We start from the raw sequence: 16,934 nt of genomic DNA, 5'->3' as shown, positions 1-16,934 counted from the left end.
CCATAAAGAGGTTGCAGCAGTAACCTTTGATATTTCAAAGTTGTGCTCATATAATCAGAATTATCTGAAAAGCTGAAAACTACTAGAGGCACTATAGGCAAGGATACTTACGAAACAAGGTTAGGTTGTTGAGTGGGAGTCACAAAAGAAGCCCTTATTTTTTTAATTGGTGAAAAAAACATTTACCAGATTAATGCAGAACAGTGTTTATACCTTATTTTGCTCCCCAACTCAGGGGTAATCTTCTAAAGGTTAAAAATGGTTGGAAACTAAAATTCAGCACATTTTAATAGCAGATATTCAAATCATGTTGCCTCACAGCAGGAGGGTCACTGTAATAACATTGTATGGACATTGCACTCTTTTTGGAAGGCTTTCCATGAGGATTTTGAGTGTTTCTGTGGGAATTCATGCCCATTCATTCTGTAGAGCGTTTATGAGATCAGGCACTGATGTTGGACAAGAAGGCCTGGCCAAAAATCTACGTTCCAGTTCACTCCAAAGGTATTCGACAGGGTTGAGGGCCAGTCAAGCTCTTCTACACCAAAGTCATCAAACCATGCCTTTATAGTCCTTGCTTTGTGCACTGGGACACAGTAATTTAGGAATCGAACAGGGCCTTCCCCAAACTGTTTCACAAAGTTGGCCCCAGCCCAAGCCCTGAAAAACAGCCTGAAAGTAAGACAAGTAGGCACTTGTTGAGGTTGTGACCAAATGACAGGAGAAAATGAAAGATCAGAGATGTAGGAAGATTTTGTAGATAAACTGAAGAGACAGCATGATCAAGATGGTGACAGATTGTAAATAGCTTCATTATCATGAGACACTGTCATGATACACTCATTAAGCACAAAAGGTAATGGTTTGAACTAAACATGGTAATAGTTAAATTCTAAGATTCTGTGTGGATAGAAACACTCTCTTAGTGTTTCAGTTGGCCCTGAGCCATATCAGTTTCCTTGAGTCTGCATATTCCTTAGGGGCCTTGATCTGGCCTTGGAGACATGTGTCTCCAGTCTGTGTGTATCCTGGAGCAACTTCTGTCTGACCAAAAGAGGCATCACTATGTTGGCACAGCAGAGATCTGCATTTCTCCAGTCATGGCAGATTAGATATGTATGTTAATACACTGACACTGCCCAATACCACTACCACTCCTTCACTAAAGTTGCACAAAGGTGCGGTCAGACAGGTAACGTTCTTCTCAAAACCACCAAACCCGGACTAGTCCATCACACTGCCAAACAGTGAGGCGGGATTCGTCACTTCACAGAACACTTTTTTACTGCTCCACAGTCCAGTGTCGGTGTGCTTTACACCACTCCATCTGATGCTTGGCATTGGACTTGGTGATGTGAGGCTTACATGCAGCTGCCTGGCCATGGAAATTGATTGCATGAAGCTCCCACTGCACGGTTTTTGTGCTTACATAAATGCCAGTGGAAGTTAAGAATTCCTCAGTTGTACGCACTATGCACCTTAGCAGTTGTTGACCCCACTCTGTGATTTGTGGTCTTTCGCTTCGCTTCTTCGTTGCTGTTGCTCCTCAATGCTTCCACTTTTCTAATATCACTTACATTTGACTGTAAGTACATGGTACTCTGATATCTATCAGAGTACCATGCTTGAAGCATCTGAGCTCTTCAGAACGACCCATACTTAAGTCCATGTGTGTATCTTTGCCAGAAAATCCACAGTTGCCGTTCAGTGTTTTCCTTCCATTCTCATATTTTGGTGTCCTTCAGCTGACAAAACACCAGCGTCTCCTTATCCGCCAAAAAAGCGTTGTTTTTGCATTAGTGCCCAACATGTTGATACCTCTGTCTTGTTTTCTTCCTGACTTTCTTTCAGTGCTGTTCGACTTCTAGGTTAAAGCCTTCCACAGGAGTTATGGCACATATGCAAAGTGTGTATGCCAGTATTAGGATTGGTTATTTGCACTTGCTTTGTAATTCAAGGCTGTACAAATTCAAGACTGAATTTAGACCTTTTCCCATGTGCCTGTACTTGTGCATTGTTGCTCTTTCAGTTTCAGTTACTACTCTAATCTTCATTATTCAGATAAATAACTCGTTAGAAAATTATCCAAATCATTAGATACTAAATCATGATGGATTGTGTTTTATTAGCAGTGCAATGCAGTAAGGTCACAGCGGCGAGTCTGTTGTGTGTGGTTTTTTTTTTTCATTATTTGGTAGCGATCCAAAATGCCCTCCCTTTTTTGGTTTGTTTATATGTGTGTGTGTGTGTGTTTGTAATTTTGCAGTGCTGAAATGGTTGATGGCGAGCGCAGGGCGAACTTTCACCACTCCTGTTCAGCAGCAGTTACAGCTCCTGCCTCTACTCTTCAAGGTAACAACACACATACAAACACACACTCACAGGTCCCAGCACAGCATTATTACCCACTCAATCTTACTTGCCCATTAAACTCAATTTCTCTCTTCATTTACTCAAAACGGTGCGTTGCTGTGCCTCTCCATACCTCTCTCTCTCTTTCTCTCCCTGTAGATCGCCCCGGTGGAGATTGATGAGAGCTATGATGAGATGAAGCAGGATGCACGCACGTGTCTCTCTCTCATGTCCCAGGGCCTGCTGTATCCTGAACACATCCCTCTGGTTCTGGCCGCGCTGGAAGAGGTAATACGCACACGCTCAAACAACACGCACGCGCGTGCACGCACGTTGCTCCACCTGCCTGCTGTCAGTGTGCTGAGCCTCATGCTGCCCACGGTGTTGTTAGACTAAAAACAACCTGTGCTATTTTAATTTGCCTAGTTTGTGACGCTTACAGTATCACTGCTGCAGGCTTTGTTTGTGAGAATGCACTCAGAAAATGTAACCATCACATCAGCAATTTTAGATTTGAATGTTGAGGGAATAAAGAAGCAGTGCAGCTACATATTTTGGTTTCCAGTTGATGTAAATTCCCTAGATTTTTCATACTTCTGGATCAAGATCTCACATTGTGTTGGAATTGTTTAAAGGCATTCACTTCTTGATTTTTGAGTGAAAGTTACACACAGTAAGTGATTCATGGGGACAAGCGTACAACTCACAATGTTGTCCTTTATCCATTATTTGCTAGAGGATTTTTTTTTAATCTATATGGGTTCACTTTTTGAAAAGTTTCAAACTTTGATCCATTTCAATGCCAAATGTTTCTAAAAGATACAATCTCTGTCATTTTGACAACTGATAGAAATGACAAATACCAAAGCTTTAAAGGTTCTTAAATTTTTGACCAAAAGCTGCTGTTACCAAAGAGACTGCAGCAGTGATCAGTTCAAAATCACTTGTTGGTAAATGCTGATATTCATCAGGTCCTTTGTTGGCTGATGAAGTCACAAAAGTTATACTTATGTGTAACAAAGTGAGAATAGAGGAGTTGACGTCATCAGCATGCAAGTACCGAAATATTAAGTGTTTTTGTGCCATTTAGACAGTGGGAAGGACATTTCCTGCTAGTTTTGGCTAATAAAAACAAGAACTTCCTTGATATTGGACACTATTTTTGTTACTCAAGGATCAGACAGGTATCTATAGATAGGGGAGGCGCCAGAGATTATGTAGTTCATGCAAAGGTCTTTTGATAAAAAAACCTTTTTAGTTGTGCAAATTTATATAGCTTTAAACAATGAAAACTTTAAATCTGATGATAATTTTCTGACATCCATGTATAATCTTTTGTTTCTGGGGGTCCTGGGGGTCCTCAGCTCCTCTACGATAAATGTCATGGGGGCTCATATGCAAGTTGGTAAAGAGAAAATCCACGGTGTTGTATCACATCATGTCATATGGCATTTGATCGTACTGTATCATTGCACTGTTTACACTGTAAAAAAAGACCAACTTAATTAACATTGAGTCAAAAAAATATGAATTATCAGGTGCACTTTTGATAACTGAACTAGTTGATATGACACATTATTCAGAGTTTCCTAAATTATGTAAGATATATACCAAGTGAACGTACAGATTTAAGTTGAGCCAGCACAGTTGGCACAACTGTTTCAGTTCAACTGAAATATATATTTGAACTGGTAATTCAACATTTATGCCAAGAACATGTTATGTCAATTAAATGTCAACATGAAGTATCATATTGGGTCCCTCAACTCAAATAAGCTATGAAACTTGTTACTTAACTATTTCCCATTGGGCCTCCATGTTTGTTTTATAGTATATATAGCTACTTACGTAATTATGTGTTATATAACCAAAAACTACAGCTATATGTGTGCATCATGCTAGACTGTTTATTTCCAAGCTAAAATGGTAACACAGAAGCAAACAGTATCAGTAGCACTAGCATAAGACTGTTAGCACGTAGCGTGCTATTTGTGGAAGCAGAAGTTAGCACTTAGGCTAGTTTTAAGGGTAAAAGCTGTATTGTTTGACAGTAAAAATAGAATCTCACTCTATCATCAAAGTTTAAAAAAAATGTATGACTAGCATGTGTAGCTAGTCTTTGGTTAAGAGCTAATTTACCACACTAACAGGCTAAACTTTAAATACAGTAATCTCTTTGATGTTAGCATGCTATTCTAAACAAGTGGCATGCCGATGTTAACAAGCTAGCTTAAACCACTATCGAGCTGATTTATAACAAACAAAGCTAACATGAATTTAGCATGACTAGCCTTAGCAAACTCTTGGACCTTATTTCCCATCTCTCTGACAAACCTTATCTAACTTTCTTTGGCTAAAATTTTGTGTAAATGTAAAGACCTTACCATGCCATGTAACTCACTCTCTATGTGAGAAAGTGTCTCCCACAAAATGTCTCAAGTAAAGACATTTATTGAAGTAAAGCTACTTCGAAATGTGCATCAGTTTCTGACAGCTGCTCACAATTTCCTCTCTGATGCCTTTAAAAGCTAAAGTAAATCTCTGGTAACTGCTTGTTTGGTTGGCTTTCATCCAAATGATTTTCTGTGAGAAACTGTCAATCCACCTTTTAATGCACACATGGAGCTGGATTTGAAGATAAAATCTGTGCTTTTTAGAAATCCTCTGTGAAGTCACTGCAGTCTGTGTACCAAACCACTGAGATCTCAGACTGCTTAACATGTTTAATTCTCACCGTTATTATTTTTTGTATCTTTAAGGACAGTTTACCATTATGTTTTAGTGTCAGGGGTTGCCACTTGGGACTTCTGCCTGATACGTATTTCTCTTTGGGCTTCAAATATCAATTTGTAGCTATTAAGGAGCCAGCCAGTCAATGGTAAAGTCAGTCTTTTAGTTCAATCTGAAATGCATCAACTAACACTTAGTCTTTTACACTTTATAAGGACATATTCTCAGAGGATAAAGATTATGATTTGGATGGTTTGAAAAATTTCCTCCAGTGCCTTCAAAAGGGTTAGTCTCATCAGTTATTGACTATTGTAGAGAGACATTATTGTTCCAATAAATATGAACTTTAGTGACTTTTCATACATCAGGTCAAAGTTTTAAGTAATTTAATATCCTTTTCTATGATCCAGTACCCACATTAGTATGCAAAAGTATGAAAACTATCATTTTATATTATATTTTTTTAGATATTTTATATTATACATTATAACAGAGACATTTACAGGAAGTGAGCTGGGGTGGCATGAGCCTCCTGGAGTATGATCGGCCACCCTAGGTGCCGACACAAAAACTATGACTGGCAGTTTCCTCTGTAAAAGCAGGAACAAGCAATCAAGAGGCTGCTTTTCCAGCACTTAAATCTAGTATAATTTCTTTTATACTTTAAACTGTTAGCTTTGGAAATGCATCTTCTCTTAAAATCCTTGAATAGTTAAGCTTTGAGGATTAATATGTTGCCAAATAAATCGAAGTAGTGGTTGTAGCAGCAGCAGCCTGGTAGCACAGGGTACAATGTGAGTCGTACCACTTTCTATCAGCTTTTTTTCATCATCATAAAGATCAGTGCTACCTGAAGTCAAGCAGCAGAAATTGTGAAAATGCAAAAAAAATTTTTTTTAGGTTTAATAGGTATGAAATAGTAGTCTGTAATGTTGGCCATCCATCTATTCCTGAATGGATTACTAGAAAAATTTGCAAAAAGCATACCTACTTCTGCTGGTACCACTATACCACTGAGTAGCATATGTTAGAGACATGCAATAACAGGCAATACAACTAATAATGACAGGGTCCACACTTCTTGGAGGAGTTTTCACATTATCTTAGAGGGTTTCTGTGGGAATTCATTCCCATTAATGCTGTAGAGCATTTATGAGGTCAGGTACTGATGTTGGACAAGAAGGCCTGCCTCGCAATCTCCCTTCCAGTTCATCCCAAAGGTGCTTGATGTGGTTGAGGTCAGGGCTCTGTGCAGGCCAGTCAAGTGTTTCCACGCAGAAATCATCAAAGAAAAGGGCCTTCCCCAAACTGTTGCCACAAAGTTGGAAGCATAGCATCGTCCAAAATGTCTTGGTATGCTGAGACCTAGCCCAAACCCTGAAAAACAGCCTCATGCCATTATCCCTCCTCCACCAAACTTCACAGCTCTCACAGTGTAGTAAGTCATGTAAAGTTCTCCCAAACCCAGACTTGCTCTTCTGATTGAAAACAGAGAGGCGCGGTTCTTCACTCTACAGAGCAAGCTTCCACTGGTCCACAGTCTAGTGTTGATGTGCTTTACAGCACTCCATCTGATGCTTGGCTTCGGACTTGGTGATGGGAGGCTTGTATGAAGCTGCTTGGGAATTGAAATCTATTACATGAAGCTCCCGTGGCACAGTTTTAATGCTTACATTAATGCCAGTGGAAGTTTAGAACTCTTCAGCTATTGAACCAGCAATAATATCACATATAGTTGGCTGTGGAATATCCAGGAGGAAGGACGAAATTTCACCATCCGTCTTATTGCAAAGGTTGCTGAGCTCTTTAGAACAATCATATTGTATCACAAATGTTTGCATATGGAGACTGCATGGCTAGCTGCTTGATTTTATACACCTGTATTCAACCTGAATTCAGTGATTAAAAAGTGTGACCAAACACCTTTGTAGATTTCTGCTTTTGGCTTCTCTTGTGTGGGATCGACAGCTGAAGAAGGGAAGCATGCAGACAAGGACAAAGCAAGTGATGACTGTAAGGGTTTTACTTCAAATTGGGGGTTTAAGTTTAGCAGGTATCTGATGAGACAAAAACAATGCAGATATTGTAGGAGACTGATAAACAACAAAAATATTAAAAACAATACGCTGAAGCATGTAAAACTTAAATCATAGAACTGAAAAAATCTTTATAAAATCATATTCTGAACCCAGTTTTGTGATTTGTAGTGAATTGTGAGTTGAGTGTATCGCTACATCCCTAGAAGTGAAGACAGTAATGGTTAATAAATGTTATTCAGAGAAGAGTGTGTGTGTTCATACTCCCTCATGCCACCCCTGCATAAGCAAGTGCACAAACTGGGACACTCTAGGCAAAAAAAAAACTGGGACATGCCCCTTCCTGCTACGCTTTCACATGTAAGCATGTTTATTCTGAGCATTTATTTATTAGCTTTAGCTCAAAGCACTGCTGCATAAGGAGATAAAGCCTCACAAAACCCAAGCATGGCTCTTCATATTTTTATTATATGACACGTAAAATAAAAGTTGATAAACTGGCAGAGAAGCGTAGCAGTGGAAACAAAATTATCTTTGTAATAACTTGTGCACACAATGTATTAATCTTGTGTACACAGTATATTAGCTAGTCCACATCATAATGTTTTGTTTGCGCAATAGACATAAAAACAACATATTATTTGGATTTACAGGCTTCCACTCACTTTCTCTCTCTCTGTAGATGGCAGGAAGCAGATCATGGCACGCTCGCTTCTCAGTCCTGACCTACCTCCAGATTATGGTTTTCTACAACCTGTTTACCCTGCTCAGCGTGCCCGCCGAGGTTCTCTGCATCCGGAAGCTTATAATGCAGCTGCTGCTTGATGAACAACTCGAGGTAATGTATGCAAAAAAAGGCAGCAAACACCAGCTTTAAAACAGCCATCGCCTCTCTGTAAGTTGTAACAGTCACAGGATTATAAATGGCCGCTTATTGTCCCCTAGTCTCTCCTCGGTAAATCTTAATCCTTCCTTCTCTGTTCACGGTTATTGCTTAAAAATAACACTCTACCTCAGTGCTCAGCTTTTAATTTATTTTCCTGTGTGGTGCCTTTCTCTTCTTCTGTGGTTACAGGGATGTTGATAGAGCACTGTGGCCTTGTGCTGCTCTGTAGCACGTTGTAAATTAAGAGAATAATGTCATAAAACCAGCTCATTCCCAAAATACTTACACTTTTTAATGCTCATTTTAACCAAATGTTAATTTCTGAATTATTTATGCCTTTTTATTGCGTGCAATAAAATCAACTGTACAGCTTGTGCATAGAATACAGACATCTAATCTGTTGTAAAATCCACACCTCACTTTTTGCTTTAAAGCCTTCTTTTCATTGAGCTGCCTGCGCAGTTGAAAAATCACTAAGCTAGAGACTTCACCTGGCTTTTGGTTCCCTCAAAACAGCTTTTTTTTAAAAATATTTTGTAAAACATGTAGGTGTAGGACTGCGTGGGAGGTGTCATCTTTAGCTCGTTGTCTATTTCAATGCATCAACCGTCACTCAGCGCTTATTCATAATTTATGCAAAGTGATGCAGGAAGGCGGCGATGCTCTGCAAGTGGATGTTACCTCAGCTCAACTCAGCATCCCTCCCTCCTCCTCCCCTTCCTCCTCCCTCCTGTGTGCCTCCCTCTTTCCCCCCTGATCTTCTTGGCTCTTTTAATATATTGCGAAAGCCTTTCTCGCCCTAAAAATGCCTCTTGCTCTGCACTGCATCCTTTATTTGTCAGCTCTGATTTTAACCAGTCTCTATATTTTTTAAAATTCACTCTCTCTCCTTATTTCCTTTCCTCCTGCCTTCCTTCCTTCCTTCCTCCTTCCTGTAGGTGAGGGACATGGCAGGCACCACCCTCAGTGGTTTACTGCAGTGCCACTTCTTCCCTCTGGACTCCAGTCTGCAGACGCAGCTCCAGACGCTGAGTCAGACTCCCCTCCCCAAGGCCAGAGGAGAGCTGTCCTCCACAGGTACACACACTTTCACACACACGGAAGCGTGCACGTCAAAATAACACAATGAGGCAATCACAGTAATACTTGCCCTATTACCCTTTCATATCCCAGGGGAATTGCGAACCTTGAAAATCTAAGGCCCATTTTAACTCCCATTTGTGTGCGTGTTTGTGTGTGCGCGCAGACTTGGTGCGGCGCCATGCTGGAGTGCTTGGCCTCAGCGCATGCATCCTGTCGAGCCCCTACGACGTCCCGGACTGGATGCCTCGGATACTGATGGACCTGAGCGACCATCTCAATGACCCACAGCCTATAGAGGTGCACACTTACATACACACAAACATCCAGCTCAACACTGTGTGAGCTCAAAGAACACAATTTCATTGTCCAATTGAGGAGAAAATTGTGTCTTTGGTGTCACTTCAGGCATGAAAAAGACATACAATGTAATCCGTAGTGCAGAGTTTGAATAATACATTACAGTGATGGGAGCCAGTGATGATGATAATTTGACGCTTCTCCTGTTGCAAAGTGAAAGAGATGAGAAAGAAAACACAATGAAATGCAGTTAAAAAATATATATTTGCAAGTAGATGAATTACTCAGTCTGTTACAAAAGCTGCTGAAAAGAAGGCTTCTTTATAAAAATGGAGGATTTTGTGCTGGAAATAAAGAAGGATAGTTTTCCTCAGGCAGACTCATCTGTAGTCTGTTACAGTTTTCAGGAATCTTCTCTCCCTGCTTAAAATCTAATAATCTCACAGAGGGCCATGATGTAAATCAAATTAACTTGAAGTTTAAGTCACAGATAGGGCTGTCTCAATACAAGATGCAATACTCATAGAAACCCAATTATATTTATTTATTTATAAGTTTATTAAGTTAGAACAGAATGTGTTAATCAGCATATTTGCAATACACGTCAATGTACGTATCTATATCTATAGTGATGAAGTTTTGATCTTGCCTGCAATTTCTACATCAGTGGTTCTCATGCGGTCGGGCAACAGGACTCCCCTCCACCTCCTTAATAGAAGTTGTGACCCAAATATTTAACTTTGGATCCCAGATGGAATGACAGAACGACAAGTAAACAAAGAGACAGGATGAAACAAACATGTTAAAAAGGACATCATTACAGCAGGACATGCATGCATATACCTGATTATTCTCCATTTTCCTGACACAGCAAGGAAACTCAATATTTTCTTTAGGAATTTCCTCATTATCTTTGGAAACCCAGTTTTGTTATCCAAAAAGAGGAGATAAATAAGTAGAAGTCTTGAAGCAAATACTGAAATGTATCCATCATCATAGGAAAACCCCAAAATACATGTATGAATACTGCATATCCACTTTTTTTAGGGTTTTATCAGTAAAGCAATTAAAATCTGTTGATTTTTGATGGCAGTGTGTCACTTTTTCTTCTCTCTTGGGTCCTGGGGAGTCTCCGCTTTTCTTAGGTAGATGTAGGGGGGCTACAAGAAAAAAATGGTTGGGAAACACTGCACCAAGGGTCTTCATACATTAACTTTATGCTACGTTTTTTCCTGGCACACATTTGTGACCTACTGGAAAGAACTTCATGGCCCACTTTTGGGACCTGACCCACCAGTGGAGAACCACTGCATCATTCTGTCAATGCTACGCACTCAAGAAAATTACTTCCTGTCTGATTAGGCATGTACCGATACTGATACTGGCAATGGGTATTGATTCCATGCCTGTCCACAGAAATTACTGGGACCCTCATTGACTCAATTAAAGGGACCTCCTTGGAATTGATTTAATTTTATTATTTCTAGCCTCCTGGCTACATTCACCTCTAAGGCCAGGCTCAGATCAACTTTGAAGCCAACTCAAAAAGTTTGCTAACAAGTCATTGTTGGGGTCATATGCACCTCATTTGTATCCTTTATTTTCCAGTATCCCAAATTTTTGTCCTGGTCCTGGCACTGCTGTACAAAGTCTAATTTAATATTAAAAAATGTTACCAAAAAAGAAAGGAAAAACTCTGAAGGAATAATTGTAAAGGTGCTTTTTTGTTGCTTTAATAAGTAATTTTGAGTATTTCTGTCAAGAATATTATTGTCAGTCACCGGTTTAGCTGAGTTGGTAGAGCAGGCGCCCGTATACAGAGGCTTTAGTCCTCAACACACTAGTTGCGGGATTGATTCCCTAGTCCTGATAATGTTTGGTGTATGCCCCCCTCCAACTCTTTCTCCTCATATTTCATGTCTCTCTTCAGATAACCTATCTAAATGAAGCCAAAAAAGCCCAAATAATCTTTAAAACAACAAAAAAGAAAATAATTATCACTCATCAAATTTAAGATGGTCCATGTTTCTTCTGATCTTCACGGCCCCCAAATATGGCTGGGCCCCAAAAAGCTTTCCCCTTTATCCCCCCTTAAGGGCGTCATTAATTGATACAAATACTAAGCCCAGCTACTAGTTTGCACTCAAACTTGTACTCATACTCGTACTCATACTCTTAAACATTGAAAATACTTTACTCTGTATCATTTTACAGCATGATATTAGCGTCTCTGAGTAGGTAGGCAAAGTTTAATCCATGACAGAAACTTTGTGATATTTTACCATCAATGAGGATGCCAACAAAACCTTCAAAATATTTTTAAAAGCTTTAAAATCAAAGGTCTTGTACTTGGTCTGAAAAAATTATATTGCTGCATCCCTATCTCTAATCAGTCTTTGTAGTTTTGCAAAATGTACTTCAGTCCCTCCCCAGTATGTGCCAGGAGCTTCAGCCCGCTCTGCTCCACTCAAGTCAAGTTATTTGCCAAGTCTATTTTAAGCGGAGCCCACTTCCAGTATATGTCAATATGCACACAGCAGATCAATCCAAACAGGAAAACACATATGAGAACATACAAGCCATCTGGTCAATTTCAAAAGAAAACACCAAGAACAGACTGCCCATTATTTATAACATCACTATATCAACATTATGTCATATCAGGAAGTAAATAAACAACAGATCAACCTCAGACAAGCAAAGCAACATGCTGCTTGTATGTTTTTCGCTTTAGTCCTCTGCTCTATGCTGAATTGAGTTGAGCTGCACCTTGATCAGCTCCACATCTGGGATGGACTTGATGGGCAAAGTGCTGCAACAAAGCTGCAGCATGAACAGAACACTGCAGACAGGCTATGTGCTATATACTAGAGGGACTGGGTGAATATCTTGTGTTTAATCAGCAAAAATTGCAGGCAAACTCCTGCACACTGTCTAAATTACACCAATATGCTAGCAGTAATTTAATTCTTGGCAGCTTTTAATTAATACCTGGCTGAAATCCATTTTCTCAAAGCCTTTATACTTTTAACGTTACAAGTCTTTTAAACAACAGAGACTGTATCGAAAACATTGATGATCATAGTCATGACTGCATGCTTGGTTATCGGTAATCAGTCAAATCTCAAATTTTAAATAACATTGACTTTGGGTGCTGGTAGCCTAGTGGTTATGTCTGCAAGCCATGTGCAGAGGCTGTTGTCCTCAAGTTGAGCGGCCCAGATAGAAATCAGGCCTGTGGCTCCTTTCCTGCATGTCATACCCCTCACTCTCTTTCCCTTGGTTCTGACTATCCACTATCCAACCTCAGTAAAGGCATTAAAACCCAAAATAAATATTTAAGATATACCTTCCATATTGTAAAATGTGGCATTTTATCATCAATAGTTTATAAAGCCTCATTAGTTTTCAACATTGGAAACATTCAAGCGTCAGTCCTAAGGTCGGAGAGTGTTAGCATCTTTGTTTTTGTTGTTGTTTGAATCTTCAGCCTCCACTCTTAATCTACGGGTGGCTCTCATTGTAGAGGAGGAAAACAACAGAGAGTCTGTTTTTAAAGGCTTCACTCAGCTCTTTTCTTTTCATTCCTTAAAAAAAACAAATGAAGCAACATAAAAAGAACAATCAACAGCCTCTTTATTGCTGGAGTTTACTGCAGACTCTAATGGAAATGTGTCCAACTTGTGAGACAGAAACAACACTTTGAAATGTTTACTCCAATGATGGAGCATTATAGAGCTTTATGCTTTCTTTGAGGGGGCTGATGTGATGTTTAATTCACAGTAAGTATGGAGAATGTATAGAAAGAGTTTGGAATTTAGTGTAAACTCCTTAAAAGTAAACTTTTATTTAAGTTTTGGTTAAAAACCTCTCAGATGAATAATATTTCATCCATCTCAACTTTGTGTACATTTCTGTGTTAAACTGGCAAAGCAGGGGTGCCATTTTGAAAAGTTAAACTAGTAATGAACTTGTACTGAATGTTACTGCTTACATATGCAGTACTGTGCAGCGTGAAACTTTCAGGCATGTTTGGACCAAAAATTGTGTCTGAAGTCAGGCTAAGATGTGGTGACTAAGCTTTCTGAGGGCACCATCGGTTTGGAAGCAGGATTGACACGATCGCATTAGTGCTCTGAATATCTTTGCATATTACCAGGGACATGGGAAAATAATCTGTTCCAAAAATAAAGTCTACAGTTTCAGGTCCATGAGGGGTGGATGTGGCAAGTAAGCACAGCCTAGGGTACTGTCCAGGATGAGAGGAGGGTCACCACTAGTCCCTAGTGCTGTGGATGTCCCAAGGATCTAAAAACTGTCAGGGGTCTCCTGGTGTATTTATTGAGGTAGAAAGGCCCGTACAAAAGAGATGCTGTCAAGCTTGACCTTGGCTGCAGACCAACACTCATATGTGTTGACATGCATCGATTTTGACTCTGGACGCCCTTCTGTCCCTCTCAAACCTTGGGCTGTGTCCCATTGGGCCCTGTACCTGCACTACACCACCTTGGTCCTGTACTGCTCTGGCCTACTGATGGCCATTGCCCATACCCCATCTCTCCAGGTATCCTCCGAACTGCCCCCCCTCCCTGGCCCATGTGGTTACCCCAGCGTTTGGGCCAGCCCACCAGGTTCTGGGCACCCAGTATGTAGAGAGCTGGATCAAGCCCAAGGAAGTGTGCCAGGTGACCGTAAAACCGCAGTTGTTGTTCCTGTGTCAAGTAGCTGACCCTTCCCATCCCTACTCTCCTGAGAACATCAGCATTACACACGGTCTTGTCAACGATACCCAAAAGTGCACTGAAGGGAAGTTATCACAAAGGAGTTTGAAAGGCTTTGGATAGCACCCTATACGTCTAAAACTAATTCACATGACTGTAGTTTATGCCATGACACAGACTGGGCATTTTTAAGGCTGATGCTCTGCATCTATGTAGACTATTGATCTTGTGAGACGGTTTCATCTTGACAAGAAATCACCAGATGCTTAAGAGATTTCATCTCACCCCTAGCTGTAAATCATGTTTCATCTTGCTTGCCTAGAAATCAAAGATCTTCAGTGTAAGGTAACAAGCTGGTGAGGTTGGCTGATTAAACCGTTGTATTATATTCTATAGCATTTACCAACCTATTCTCAAATTTTGTAAAAAGAGGCAAAAGTTGATTGATGCCTATTGTTGGAACCATCAAAAGCCTGAATATACTGTTATAAAACTTGTCAAAGGTTCTTGGTGGAAGAAGTATGTCACTTAGGTAAGGGTAAAGTGCCTCTATATAAAAACTGTTCTTTCATAGTGAGTGAAAAACTATTTTAAAGCATCTCTTTTCAGGTGATAAAACCAGAGAACTACTAGGCATACCCAAATGGGAAATAAGCACTCAGATACCCAGCAGCACTTGCTCATTACCTCTTAGAAGAGCATCATAACTCAAACTCAGCACATCCAAATATTTTAACATGGCTCTAGGCCAAGTTTTACTTCTAAAATTAATATTATATACGCTTATTATTGGTGCAGTATCTGTTCTTCTGAAGTAAATCATACATTGTATTTTTTGCATGCCATTTTACCCCACAATAATCCATCAATCCATTCTTTTAATGTGTCTATAAGGATCGACCTATTTTTTTTATATGAAGGCCTATTGGGGTTTTCTGAGGGGACTGCGACCTCGCTGTTGGGGCCTCCTCGAGGACTTTTTGACTAGGAAATTTAGTTTCTGATGGTTTCTAATTCACTCTTGTTCTCTTGTTAGTAATTTAGACACATACCTCATATTTGATGCACATCTATAATGATTATATCAGGAGGGCCCTTGGAGCACAAGGCCCCAGGCAATTGCCTACCTTTGCCTAATGGTAAAATGTTGACCGTTGCAGCGCACTTGTTTCCAGTTTTTTATCCTTATGTTGACCTTTATCTCTACTTGTTTATCATCAGCCTTTGTGTTGTAATAATTACACATAAAAGGTCTGAAAAAGTAAAGAATAATGGAGAAAAATGTGAGGGAAAGAGTACGGTGTATAAAAATACACCAATTGCAGCAAAAAGTTTGATGTTTCTGCTGTTATGAAGTGTAAGTAGTACCATGGCATGGTAATACTATTCTTAAATAGAGTTCAGATACTACTCAACTATTAAAATGGAGGAAATTCTTTAATTTTAGAATGTCTTATCTAATTCCTATGTATACTATCCATCTTAAATGCATGCATAGTAGGTCTGCCATTCACAATAAGCTTTAATAATCCACTGTGTCTGAATGTTGATTTGTTTTTACTCTTAGATGACGGTGAAGAAGACCCTCTCCGAGTTCCGACGTACTCATCACGATAACTGGCAGGAGCACCGTCAGTGTTTCACCGATGACCAGCTGCTGGTGCTCACAGACCTGCTGGTGTCACCGTGCTACTACGCCTAGACAGCCAGCTGCCTTCTCCTGGTCCTCTACAGACTTTTCGACCTGTCCATACAAAAAGCTGATGTAACATTTGAACACTGTTAGGAAATCACATGTCTTCTGTGCCGGATGTTAAAATAACCTCAGATGTTGTTGCAGTGGATGAGAGCCCTGTGTCTGGAACCTCATAGCCGATGTTGGCCTTCAGTTAACCAGGAACAAGAAACAGAGCTGGTGATTTCTAATACTGATCCTACTTGGTGGGTTGACGTCATCTTGCCAAGCAGTTCAGCAGCCCCAAAGGTGGCTAACTTACTTTAGAGAACACCACCATACAAGGTGTATTATTTTCTAGAGAAATACATATTCATTTACCAAGAATATATTTACAAAGCACTGTTTTCATTCATGTGTTTTACTCTACCTACTTAAAACAGCTCTAATATTTAAAAGTGGGAACTCAAACTCAGTTTTATTAATACAAGCAAGCTTGTAATGTTTACTTGAAGATTTTTGTATTTAAAAATTAAAATATTAGTACCAAGTACACCAAAGTCTAATAAGTAAATAAAATAAGATACTTGTTATGAAATGTGATATTTATATAAGATAAACTTTATTAATCCTTCTTTGGGTGACATTTACTCCTTACAGCAGCTCAGGACTCAGAGAAAAGCTATTATTCTAACACACTATAATATATAATACTATAAAATTAAACTACTTATAAGCATACTCTATAAAACTATAAATAATGACATGTATAACATGGTTATAACTTTATCATACTACTGTACAGCAAAATATGTTCTATTGTACATTAGCTGTCTGATTTGTTGTTTACTTTAAAATAAATTTGCTGCATCCTTACAAAGAGAACTGTATTTTATTTTGAAGAAGGACATGGCTCTGGCTTTATTGGGATATTCAGTACTGCTTTACTCAGAATCAATGTGTTGACGGTTGCATGTTGACCTCCACTACAGTGAATGACGATATGCCCCCTACAGCTAGCTAGTGGGGACCTTTTTTATATTGACTTCAAATTCAAGACAGCTTGGCAGCAGCCTGTTCAGAATGTTTATCTGAGACAATATCTCAGAATAGAAATACATTAAAACTTTTGAAATAAAATAAGATGAAACTTA

At 39.5% G+C, this 16,934-nt stretch overlaps 1 protein-coding gene across 2 annotated transcripts in view; it reads left to right on the top strand.

Moving 5' to 3' along the window:
- The window catches only part of psme4b (proteasome activator subunit 4b), a 66,664-nt gene extending 50,028 nt beyond the window's left edge, over positions 1-16,636 (top strand). For both annotated transcript variants that reach the window (XM_041815021.1, XM_041815020.1), the window contains 6 exons: positions 2,267-2,352; positions 2,512-2,640; positions 7,801-7,956; positions 8,943-9,081; positions 9,251-9,384; positions 15,673-16,636. In XM_041815021.1, coding sequence (XP_041670955.1) covers positions 2,267-2,352; positions 2,512-2,640; positions 7,801-7,956; positions 8,943-9,081; positions 9,251-9,384; positions 15,673-15,807 — 779 coding nt within the window. In that variant the 3' untranslated portion in view covers positions 15,808-16,636. The remainder of the gene's footprint in view (positions 1-2,266; positions 2,353-2,511; positions 2,641-7,800; positions 7,957-8,942; positions 9,082-9,250; positions 9,385-15,672) is intronic.
- Positions 16,637-16,934: the final 298 nt, after the last annotated feature.

This window comes from Cheilinus undulatus, linkage group 20 (genome assembly GCF_018320785.1).
Source record: "Cheilinus undulatus linkage group 20, ASM1832078v1, whole genome shotgun sequence".
Lineage (NCBI taxonomy): Eukaryota > Metazoa > Chordata > Actinopteri > Labriformes > Labridae > Cheilinus > Cheilinus undulatus.
Note: the sequence above shows the minus strand (reverse complement) of the source record. Positions and strands in the feature narration are given on the sequence as shown.